The 12611-nt window shown below is 45.2% G+C and overlaps 1 protein-coding gene across 7 annotated transcripts in view; it reads right to left on the bottom strand.

The window, feature by feature from the left end:
- The window catches only part of Slc19a3 (solute carrier family 19 member 3), a 41103-nt gene extending 29149 nt beyond the window's left edge, over window positions 1-11954 (bottom strand). For 6 of the 7 annotated variants that reach the window (XM_070015512.1, XM_070015541.1, XM_070015531.1 and 3 more), the window contains exons 1-3: window positions 11861-11954; window positions 2189-2340; window positions 152-965 (exon numbers count right to left, since the gene is read on the bottom strand). In XM_070015512.1, the coding sequence (XP_069871613.1) occupies window positions 152-965; window positions 2189-2340; window positions 11861-11876 (982 nt within the window). In that variant the 5' untranslated portion in view covers window positions 11877-11954. The remainder of the gene's footprint in view (window positions 1-151; window positions 966-2188; window positions 2341-11860) is intronic. The other variant, XM_070015496.1, reaches the window with a different exon arrangement.
- Window positions 11955-12611: the final 657 nt, after the last annotated feature.

Raw genomic sequence — 12611 nt, 5'->3', positions numbered from 1 at the left:
TCCTCCAGATGTCAGCCTCCCGACGATCTATGAGTCCCACCTGGGCCCTCTATCTTGAGAAATAAAATGATTGTGTCTTCCGAATTAAGGTGAATTATGACAAGGAGAAGCTTAGCTCCAGCGCAGGAAGTTTAAAGCAATGTTCACTTACCTCCAAACGTGGCGATAGCTTCCACCGCCCCGTTGTAGATGGAGGAGTTGTGAGATGGGGCCTTGTCATCCCACAGGAGTTGAACATAGTTCAAAATCTGGTAAAAACCCGCTGTGGACAGAGCCCACCACAGGGACCAGTAGAAAAGGCGCTTGGAGGAGTAGCATTCCTTCAGATCCTGGAACCACTGCGTCAGGCTTCTCAAGACCACCTTTCCGGGCTCCGGGTTGCTCCGCTGGCTGCTCTCCTGATAACCGGCCGTGGGGAGAGGCTCCTGGTGCGGTGCTTTGCGGTCCTCGTGACCCCCCTCGAGGACGGCGTCCTGTCCTGATGGCTTTTCCAGAGCTTCTTTGTTGGGTGTTGCGTGGAAAAACATGCTCTTCTTGGGCATCGGTAGAAAAAGGGAGACTAAGAGGGCCACGGAGACAGAGGCCAGGGAGATGACATTGAGGTAAAAGTACGACACGTTTGCCAGGGACACCAAGAGCTGGGCCAGCACCGAGGCTGCGGTGTAGGCCACCAGCGTGACACTCCGACAGTAGCCGCTCACCTTCTGGTAGTGCTCCGGGCTGACCACGCTGTAGATGTAGGCGTAGTAGGCTACCTCGGTGGCAGAGACTATCCCAAAGACAAACTCCATAACCTGCATGACCTTCACTCCTTGGCCAAACAAGAGCAACAGCCAGGTGGCCACGAAGCTCACCCCTTGAATGACGATGACCGGCTTGTAGCGGGCGTAATCCGTGAGGATGAACACAGGGAGGAGCAGCGCCAGGTAGGAGTAGGTCCAAACAGGGAGGACCTCGTTCGTGATCTGTAAAGTTGATGCACAGTGTGACTGGGAAATATCTCTGAGGGACACGTGGATCGTGTCTCAAACTCACCTCTGGGCAGATAGTCTGCAGAGTATGGGAAAACACGATAGGAATTTGATTTCCAAGGAGGACACGTGAGTCCCCTTCCCCATTGGAAGCAAACAAATTAAGACAAAAATTAAAAGGAGAAGCCAGGTGCTGGTAGCTCGTGCCTGTAATCCTATTCAGGAGGCTGAGATGTGAGGGCCGTGGTTTGAAGCCAGACACGGGCAGGCCAATCCATGAGACTATCTCCAATGAACCACCAAAAACCTGGAAGTGGAGGTGTGGATTAAGTGGAAGAGTGCTAGCCTTGAACAAAAAGACCAGGGACAGTGCCCATGCCCTGAGTTTAAGCCCCAGCGCCAACATTCCCCCCCCCCCCAAAAAAAAATCTAAAGAAAACAAAAAATCTACAACCGATTCACATAGAAGAATGCATGATTTGAACTATATGTTACCTTTAAATAGTATGTACAATGGTATTAATTGATTACAAAACTTTTCAGGTATTTCTGAGATTTCCAGGTTCTTAGAAACATCATTCCTTTCTTGTTCACAGAGTAATAATATTAGAAGAAATGTTTACAGTGCGAGAAGCCTAGAACTAGCTAGATCCATTACTGTGTCCAAGTTCTGCCCCTCCAGAGTTGGAGTGAACTCACACAACGGTGGCAATGAGGGGTAGCCAAGTAATGCCGTCCACTTTTCTTCCTGCACAAATTTACAAGACTCCACAAATCTTCCCTGTCCCACGATTTCTATTGATATGTTAGTGCTTCATGTAACTTGGCCTCAGTACAGCTTATGGTTTGATAGTCAGCCATTTTCTTAGTTAGAAAGGATGGAAAGAGGTTGTTGGCCTTTGGTGCAACATGCCTGCCACTTCTCAAACCACTGAAGTTCTCTTCAGTGTTGCTATCTGGATCCTGCGAGGTAGAAGAATGCAGGAGGCACAGAACTGAGCTGCAGCTTTGAGGGAGGCTCTATTCCCATGTCTGAGGTCCTCACAGAAGTGGACCCCAGGGGCTGTGTTGAGCTGATCTTGGAGTCATGTCTGTCTACCCTACATTGCCTTAATCATGGCACCCTTCAGCCTGAGACACTCGAAGCAGCTGTCCATGTGTGGTTTTGGAGAAGGAGCTTGCCTTTCTGTGTTTGGTTTGTACGCATCCTAACTTACCTCAGTGCTGGTCAGGTTTTTACTTGGTCCAGCCAGATACGGGATCAAGAATGGCTCTGAAGGCCTCATCATGGAGAAGAAGCCAAACAGGCAGAGGATCACTGTTGGATAAATCCAGGAATTGCTTCGTGAAGTTTGGAAACAATCCATGGCTGATCAAATGGAAACAAAGCAAAAAAAAAATGCTGTGATGTTTCCAATGATTTCTACCTGTTTTATGAAAGGATAATGTTTTAACTAACCACTCACAGATATTTCTGAGAACCAGACACACCTTCCTTGGTCAATGGACTTACTTTATTATGGAGGAAGTCACATCTTTGCAATATTTTCCATTACAAGCATGATTATAAGTAGTTACTAGTGAGTGATAAGCAATGGGCATAAGTCAAATATTAGTCAATGGATTACCAGTGTACACATGAATGGTAAAGTACTTCTTGAACACAGATTGGAGTCATCAAAACTTCTATTACCTGCCCATTCCATTTGGCACTGACTCTTTAACTCTTTAGCATATGAAATGATATTTGTTTGTTTTTCACATTCATATTTTATCCCTGAAGCTTTGTAATAACTACAGACCCAGGTGAATATACAGGAGATCCAAGAGTTAGGTTCGAACCCCATGGTCACAATTTCAATCAAGTTCTCCCTAACTCCCATTGGATCCTTTCTTTCACTCTACTTCTCCCTTTACTGCAACTGTTAACCTATTGATGACCTCTCTTCACAAGGAAAAAAGAAAATACTTTTTTATTTTTTGGTCGGTCATGGGGCTTGAACTCAGAGCCTGGGTGCTGTCCTTGAGCTTTTTTGCTCAAGACTAGCACTCTACCACTTTGAGCCACAGCTCTACTTCCAGGTTTTTGAGTGGCTCACTGGAGGTAAGAGTCTTGTGGACTTTCTTGTCCAGGTGAGCTTTGAACTGTAATCCTCAGATCTCAGCCTCCTGAGTAACTGAGATTACAGGCATGAGCCACTAGTACCTGGCTAAGAGAATGCTTTTATGAATATATACATACAAGATATGATGGCTTAATATATAGGATTCCCAAAGGCAGCCTGAGAGATGAACAGGACACTTGTGCCAGGAGAGCAAATTACCTGGGTGGAATTCCAGAGATTCTTTGTCTTGGGCCTCCCTATACTTGTAAAAGGAATTCTGGATAGTGACAAAGTTCTTCTCAAGTTAAAACAAGGTAAATGCTGTTTCTGTTTATGTCAAGGAAGCCTTAGGTTAAGCAGTTCAGAGATCACTTCCACTGGACCTTGGGGTTGATTACCAGTCATAATGAGCTATGATGACAAAACAGAAATTCTGCCAAGGGCAAAGTGGAGCTGATGCTCCTCTGCTTTCTTCCTCAGTCCAGAAACCATGGGCTTTCTCTCATTCCTTAAAAACTACTCGATTCACTGCAGGGGGCGGGGCTCCTGCAGGGGGTGGGGCTCCTTTTTTGTTATTATTGTTACTCTGGACCTTAAGCTTGCTCCACTTGCTTACCTGGTGCTCTGCTGCTTGAGCAATGCCTCCAGCATTGGTATTTTTTGCTGGTTATGTTGGAGATGGGAATCTCTAGACTTCTCAGGCTAGCCTCAAACTCTGATCCTCTAGTTCTGTGAAACTCCTGAATACCTAGGTTATAGGTATGAGCTGCCAGTGTTCAGCTTCTTTTTGTGGTTATTAATGGTTATAAAGGAAAAAGTGTTTTGATTAGCCAATTACAATGGCTCGATCATCTATTGAAAGGTGATCTCAATGAGGTGGCATCTGCTGACTGGTTCTGGTTGGATCTGTTCACTAACTTCATCTTCTGGATACAGCTCAGAGACCTAGGGTTGTGCCCAAGAACCCTGGGCTGCTAAAATCCCCCAGAATTATTCACTTCACTGTCACTTTATGGTTCTAATCCTACTGCCTGAGTAGGGTGAGTTGGGAAAGCCGAGCAGAAAACTATCATCTAATATATGCCTGTGAACAACACACCTAAGCTAGAGTCTGGTTCTCTGCTTTATCCTGGTTGTGGAGTACAGTGCCTGTTGCATAGTAAATCCTCGAGGACGATGCTGGATGAACAATTACAGCTTTCTGGGTCATGGGTGGGCTCAAGGAAGGAGAGGTGTCAGACACAGGAAAAAAACTACAAGAGTATTAGACTCTAATAGAATATTACTTCTACTAGACTTGGGAGCAGTTAATAGAAGGAAACGAGAGTGAAATCCCAGAGTAAGAGCACACACACCTTCTGCATAGTGTTCTCAAGCTTACTTCACTTGCTAGTTGCATCAGTGAGAGGCCAGGAGGTCTTCAACCCTTCAAGTACCTTGAAGGTAGGATAGCACACTGGGTTCTGACAAGATCACTAGTTCTCCCACTGGGAATCTAATAGATAAACATCTCACTAATACATGAAAATCACTAAGCAATGGTCAACAGCTTCAGTTTCAATCTCATCACTGACGTGCAATGATTCTCTGTGGTCATGAATGACTGTGAGCTGAGTTCTAGGCATACTGGTTTTCTTAGTGAGACTCTTGACTCTAAAACACACATACATACACACACACCCTTACACAAATGCACAACCATTTATAATAAAAATAATGAAGAAAAAAGTACACATTTAATTATTTCCTATAATTTTGACACTGGTAAATTTAATTTTTAATCATTTTTAACTGATAAATTCAATACTGACCTCACTTTATGGAAACAAAAAAGGGCAGAAGCAATAAGAAGATCTATACTGGTTTTCACATTAGTGCTTGGATTCAGTTTTTCTAATTCCAACTTTGCTCATTTTTTTCCTCTTTCCCTGTGTTGAGAAAGCTGAGCTAGAACCTCAAATTTCCAACTCCAGTTTATTTTAGGAGAGCGTTTTTCAAACTGTAGTATAAAAAAAATAGTGGGCTGTAAGCAGGATTAAAAAAAATCATACCAAATCTACTACATATCTAAATATAGCTTCAACATAAGATGAGGTTTTTTCCTCATAACTTTTTTCTTTTTTCCGGTCCGGTCAAGGGGCCTGAACTCTGGGCCTGGGCGCTGTCCCTCAGCTGTTCAGCTCCAGGCTAGTGCTCTACCACTTGAGCCATAGCACCACTTCTGGCTTTTTTTTCTGCTTATGTGGTGCTGAGGAATCGAACCCAGGGCCTCATGTATGCAAGGCAAGTGCTCTACCACTGAGCCACCTTCTCAGCCCTCCTCATAACTTTTGTTTGCATTAACAACATGTAAATCTATCTATCTATATATAGAATAGATATAGGATCATAATATACATTAACTTACTGTGGGACATGGTCAATTCATTACTAAGGGAAGAAGAGTAAATATGCACACATGTTCCTAGAAGCACACTCTGTGAATGTCATCTTCCGACTACATGTGGGTGGTTGGAAGGGCCACAGGCTCCTCGGTTCTCCTGGGAATTAACTGTGCTTTTACCATTTTCCCTTTCATCATTCTGTTTTGATGCTCTCCTACCATCCCCTCCTAAAAGTTCTCTGAACTTCCCCTCCCTTGTCTTGAAGTGATGTGAATTGGATTCATTTTCTGAGCTTATGGATAGATCTCTCCGAGCTCACACTTCTGAAAGCAAATTTGATCTTCCTTCATTTCCTGTGTTTTCAAAAGAATCGATGATCGTTAGCTCCATTGCCATTTTTCTTTTTTGGTGGTACTACAGTTTGAACTCAGGGCCTTGTGGTTGCTAGGTGGGTTGATTTGAGTCATATCCCTAGTCCTCTATTACCATTAAAAAATAAAATAAAGGTTCATGCATACTGTGGCAGTAGATATACAAGAAAAAGAAGAAGAAGAAGAAATTCCCTAAGTAAATGTCAGGCGCATGATTTGAAACATTCGACAAATATCCTGGCAGTGAAGACCTCAGAAGCGGAAGCAATAAGGAAATTGTAATTTATTCTCTGCTCTTTTTAGCGGAGACCTGGAACAGCTCAATGTGTGGCACATCTCACACTGGTGGATGGGGACATCTGTGTAGGATAGACAGCACAGTGGATCAGAGGAGATGTGAACTTGGAGCCCCACCCCTTGTTCCCAGCCCATAGTGGGTAAGATGAGACCACAGGGCTGCTCTGCTTGCCAATAGAGGAAAGAGCACCCAATATGGCGCTAATGATTAATTTGGGGTGATGGCTCACAGAACTTGGGGAAAAAAGTTTACTGGTTTAAGGAGGTTATCTATCCAGTGTGATGAATGGATAGGGTAAGAGTGGGGATTAAGAGCTTTGGTACTCTTTCTGGGTGCTATCCTGCCAGCACCTCAAGGTCTTCAGCAATCCAGAAGCTCATTAATACTTCCAGTTCAAGAGCTTTTCCAGTTTGACCCACTCTCCCTGGAGGTGGGTGGGGTCTAAAGCTCTAATCCTACAACCCCTGACCACTCTGGAGTCTACTTAGATAAGTAAGCTCAGTAGGCTTCACATTAAAGTACATTTACTTTTTTATATTAATAAGTTTTTTTTTAATTGTGAAAATACCATACAGAGGGTTTACAGTTACTTGAGCAAGGTAATGAGTACATTTCTCATCAAGCATTGTTGCCTCCTCCTTTGTTTCTGACATTTCTACCCAGACCAAAGAGGGAGGACTTCCTTTTGTGTCCCAGTGGAAGGCTTGTGATTGGTGCAAACAGTCCACCATCTGCCCAAAGGGCTTCTCTGACTGGTGGCAGGGACTGTGCTGTGATTGGTGGAATGATTCCTTCATTTGCATGGGAGGGCTGCCAAAACTGCTACAGGCACCCTTCTTACACCATTCTCTGGCTATCCAAGCACACTGTGTGGCTGGCTCACTGCCAGTCAGCCAACAGACAACCTCCAGTGCTTTCCCTGTTGTTTTACCATTAGGTCCAATATAACTTGCTCTTGAGTGATCTTTCATGCTTGATTTTGATCTTCATCATCAAGTAGCTGAGCTAGTAACATGAAGAAAGAAAGAAGAGAAGAAATAGCAGCAGAGGAGAGATCAGTAAAGCTATAATACACAACATCTCATAACCAGTATAATGGCTAAGTACCAAAGGGTGAACATACCAAAGGTGGTCAAGTTTTTCAAACACTGAATGTTCACACGCTGCTTGTTAGATGGCAGAAGGGGTAGCAACTCTTTGGACAATCACGTGACAATCTATCTCAAGAAAGTTCTTATTTTTATGATAGTGAAAAATTGAGAAGCAAACTCAAGTGTCCTTTAAATAGGAAAACAAATACATGAAATATAGGACAATGTGTTGTATTTACAAAATACAATACACCAGTCAAAACACTTGGATGACTATCAGAGGCATGGCATTTCCAAAGAATGCAGACATGAAAGTGTATAGAAAGTCCTAAAGCAAGCAACACTAATCTGTAGTGATAGAAAGTGGATCAGTGGTTATAGAGGATGGAAGACAGGGAAGGAATTGAGCAAGAGAGCACAAAGAGAAATTTCGGAGGTGATAAAAATACCCTATAACTTGATTGTGGTGATGGTTACAAAAACTTCATCCAAACTCATGTACAGCACACTTATACTGCACATTTCATTACATGTGAACCATATCTCAGCAAAAACAATGTGACACACAGAGTAAAATAAATCTCAAATATTATGCTTGGTAAAAGAATTCACACAATACACAAAAAGGACATACAATCTGATTTCATTTAAACCAAGCCCCAAAGCGAACAAAAATATAGTACTTCATGGTGATAGAAATCAAAACTGTGTCACTTCTGAGGTGAGAGTTGAAGAGAGATTACATGAGAGAACTTTCAGGGTTCCCAAGCATCCATTGTCTTGATGAGATGTAGTTCCATGAGCGTATACAATTACAAACACTCTAACTTAAAGACAATACATTATATCATATGTAAATATACATACATTCAAGGATATACATTCCTCCCTCCCATCCAAAGCACTTTACTACGTGCAATCCTCCACAGCCCTGGGCTTGTATTATAGTTGCAATGATTTAAGGTTATTCCAAATCTCACATCGGAGCAAGTCTCCTATGTAAACATACAACAGAATAGGATTATGGAACTTGGATCTGTCTCAGGAACTTTAGAATGGAAACTGAACTCATACTTCAAGGCTAAGACAGGTCAATAACCCTTGTACATCTGGACATATAGAACCTTCTTCAGATTAATTCAGATAGAATCAGTGACTTTCCTTCCATGCTGGATGCAATCATTTTCTAGAACCAGGGCTAGCCTTATATCCAACTTCTTCTTACTCTGCTGCTCCAAACTGCAAATCCCAGTCACAATACCCCTTTCTCTTGTAGAAGTCTCTCCTCCTACAGAACCAACCTCCCACCCATCCAGATGGATTACCACCCTGTGGCCTACACGCTTCCACCTCACCCTCTTTGAAAATCTTGCTAGATAAAGCAAATATCTAGGGAAAGATCTTTCTGAAACACCAATGATTAGAAAGGTATGCAAATAAAAAAGGCAAAACAAAAGAAAACCACCCACAACAACACTACCTTCTGAATATTAGTATTAAAATAATCGAACTTAGTTTCTCTCGAAGTTGACACTAGGTGACTTAGATTCTTAGAAAACCAGGAAGAGCCCCAAACCCACTGATAATCTTATACCAAACCTGTCCTCTCCATTCCCCGGCATCCCCCGCCAACTCTTAGCTTCAATGAAGTACCACATAACTTCAAAAGGTGTGAAACTGGCCCAGCTGTTCAATAAACAGGCCAGAACAGTTTTGCGTTTGGTCAAAACTACTGAAAATATGGCTGCAGATCTGAGGATCGTGGTTCACAACCAGCCCTGGTAGGAAGTCTGTGAGACTCTTATCTCCAATTAGCTGCCAAAAAGCCAGAAGTAAAGCTGTGGCTCAGGTGGTAAAGTGCTAACCTTGAGCACAAAAGCTTAGAGACAGTGCCTAGGCCCTGAGTTCAAGCCCCAGCATTGGAACCAAACCAAACCAAACAAACAAAAAAATCCCAACCTACCTAGCCACAGACATGCAGCTGGACATATATATCAAGTCAAAGGTGGGTTGGGAGGTGGGATAAATTTGTGCTCTAACCAAAATCCATGGGATTGTTCAAGCTACTTTATCACTCTCTAACTGTAAAAACTGTGAAATAATGCATATTTGCATATCTGCAGACAAAAACCATTGAAGAGATAATACTCTTTCTCCTCCCCACGGAAAATGAGCTTCAATATCCCCAGTCTATATTTTATTACTCAGCATTCAACATTCTTGTTCCAGAAATGTACCCATTCTTTGGATTCTCCTTCCATTTCTTGTATCGGATTGCTCATTAGTGAGTTAAGTAAACCTAGAACACATTTATTTTCATATCTCATGAGCGTTATGGCTTTACCCTTTTCTGGATATTATCTTTAAATCCTGGTTACCATTATCAGGCCACTAGCCTACCCAAAAGTCCTCCCATTTATTACTCTGAGTCCAAATGTTTGCTCCTAGTTTTAAATGATCAAGACTGTTCTTCCTGAAAAATTTCCCAGGTTTGGGTTTTCAATGGCTGATCTCCTGCGGTTTGGTGAAAACTTGATCTTAGAGTCTACGACTCTATGTTCCTCCAAGTTCCATTACTGCTTAGGTCACATCAGGTATACAACTTTCCCTATCTCTTAAAGTACAGATGATCACTGCTCCATCTTAAGGCAGTTTCACAAGGGCTCAGTCTAATTCTTGGCACCTAACAGGTGTCCAGTAAACTTTATTTCTCATTGCTTCTCATGCAAGCACATATTAACGATTCAATCAGGACTAATTAATTCTTGGTCTAGGGATGGTACTTTCAGAAAAGTACATGGTAGGTGCAGCAGACCAAGAAATCATCTTTGATCTATACTTGTTAAATAAAAAATGTAATACAGGGCTTTTGTTTGAGATGAAACTACTTCAGTAGGCTCCCATAGACTAGGTTAAAAATCAAGATGGAGTCACGCCAAAGTTCCCGGTCATCAAGCTAAAACAAAGCTGTTTATAAAAAAGAAAAAGGGGCTGGGAAGGTGGCTCAGTGGTAGAGTGCTTGCCTTGCATTCATGAGGTCCTGGGTTTGATTCCTCAGCACCACAATATAAGCAGAAAGAGCCAGAAGTGGCGCTGAGGCTCAAGTGGTAGAGCACTAGCCTTGAGCTGAATTGCTGAGGGACAGCGCCCAGGCCCAGAGTTCAGGCCCCACAACCAACAAAAAAGAAAGAAAAAATTCCTCTTTACCTTACTCTAAAGAAGTCTAACTGAAATAACCTGATGTTAATTACTTAAGTTATTTCCCCATTCTTCTATTGTTTTCCACCTCCAAAAGATGAGTAACTTTAAAATAACTTGTGTGTATGTGTATGTCTTTTGGGCTCAGCCCACTGGACAGTGACTCTACTTTATGGAATGAAATGTTATCCCATTCTAGGTCTAAAAAGAAATCCAATTGAGATCATTACACAAAATCGCTGAAAACTCACCCTTGAACTGCATTTTCCAACACACAAGATGTTCGTTGGCAAAAGTGACTGAACAAAATCTTCACTTGTATCCAGTTTGACTACTAAGAGTATGGAGCTGGGTGCCGGTGGCTCACGCCTGTCATCCTAGCTACTCAGGAGGCTGAGATCTGAGGATCACGGTTCAAAGCCAGCCCGGGCAGGAAAGTCCGTGAGACTCTGATCTCCAATAAACCACTAGAAAACCGGAAGTGGCGCTGTGGTTCAAACGGTAGAGCACTCGCCTTGAGCTGAAGAGCTGAGGGACAGCGCCCAGAGCTCAAGATCCATGACCCACCAAAAAAAAATTATTAAAAAATTATTAAAGAGAAAAATGTTGGAGAATTTTGGAGAAAAATGTCTTTGGGAAGTTAGTTTGGCCTGTTTACATATATATATGTGTGTATATGTATATATGTATGTACATGTGTGTATATATATACATATGATGCAAAGGTGCCTTTGTAGACGCGAATGTGTCGGACCCTGGGCCGGAGAAACCTTCCCGACGTGTAGGTTTCGGCAACGAGATCCGCTCCGCTTCCACTCCTGAAGTGTTCGGCCCCCGTGCGCACCCACAGCAGAGCCGGCTCCGCCCTGACCCCGCCGCGGACGCCCAGGGCTCGCGGTGCCCGGCAGGGGTGCCGGGCGCAGGCTCGGCAGGGGTGCCCGGCAGGGGTGCCCGGCGCAGGCTGGGCTGGCTTTCCTCCCCATCCACGCGGGGCCTCGCGTCGCCGGCTCCACCCTGACCCCGCCGCGGACGCCCTGGGGCTCGGTGCCCGGCAGGGGTGCCCGGCGCAGGCTGGGCTGGCTTCCCTCCCCATCCACGCGGGGCCTCGCGTCGCCGGCTCCGACCTGACCCCGCCCGGCCCCCCAGGGCCGCCGCCGCACCCGCCTCGGAACTGGAGTTGGGATCCGATCCCAACGCTGCTTTCCAGTGCGACCTCGGCGAACACCTGGGCGCGCGGCTCCCCGGGCTCTGCGTTCCGGATGGACGGCTGCGGAGCGCGGCGCGGGCGGAGCGCGGCGCGGGGCCCGGCGTCCGGGGAGGGTGGGGGTCGCGGCCGGACCTGCCCCGGACCTACCCCGGCCCGCAGTGCGCCCCGGCCGGACCCGCGGACACGCCCCCCGGGGCCCCCGGGACGGCGCCCTCCCCCCCCCGGAAGAACTCACCCCCGGGAGAGGTCATCGGCGGGCCGGACGGCCGTGCTGGGTGGGCCCGGGTCGCCTCTCCTCCGGGTCTCCAGGTTCCCGGCGCCCCGGCCGATACTGGATCTCAGGTGGGAGTGGGCGGGGCCGCTCCCGCCCCGCCCCGAGGCCACGCCCCCTGCTTTGCATACGCAGTCCCGCCTCCGGGTCTGTGATCTCCAGGTGGAAATCCAGGTCTGTTGGCCTGGCTGGTTTGACCAGGATCAAACCAGTCAAGTCAGTCCCTGAAAGACACACGTTGACACCCACGAGCAAGGCAATGAAGCAGCGTGAAATGCATCTGGTGTCGAACATTTGCCCTGCTTACACGACCGCCTTTTCCTATGAATTCCCATAGATCCTTGTATTGCGTTTGAAGAAACTGAAGAAAAAGATCCTAGACTTAAAAAAGTAAGACAAGCCTGAATTTTAGTTGGGCATGCTGGACACAGAGACAAGGCTTATAATCTGTGTGTGTGTGTGTGTGTGTGTGTGTGTGTGTGTGAATGTGGGGTGTTTGAGGAAATGGGGTGGGGTAGTTTCCTGTGCTTTTAAGAATTGTGTGATACAGAGTTAGTACATTTAACCATACACAGATAACACTGCGTGTGTGTGTGCTGAAGATAAGGCCTGGGGTGTCTCTGTGATGCTGCCACTGAACCACACCATCCTGGAGAATTTCGTTTGTTTGAAACAGCGATCTGAGCCCCTGTAGGGAGGAATCCACATACACACA

Source organism: Dipodomys merriami, unplaced genomic scaffold, assembly GCF_024711535.1.
Source record: "Dipodomys merriami isolate MVZ:Mamm:240054 unplaced genomic scaffold, mDipMer1.0.p SCAF_1, whole genome shotgun sequence".
Taxonomy (NCBI): Eukaryota; Metazoa; Chordata; class Mammalia; order Rodentia; family Heteromyidae; genus Dipodomys; species Dipodomys merriami.
The sequence above is the reverse complement of the archived record's forward strand: the minus strand, read 5'-3'. Positions and strand labels throughout refer to the sequence as shown.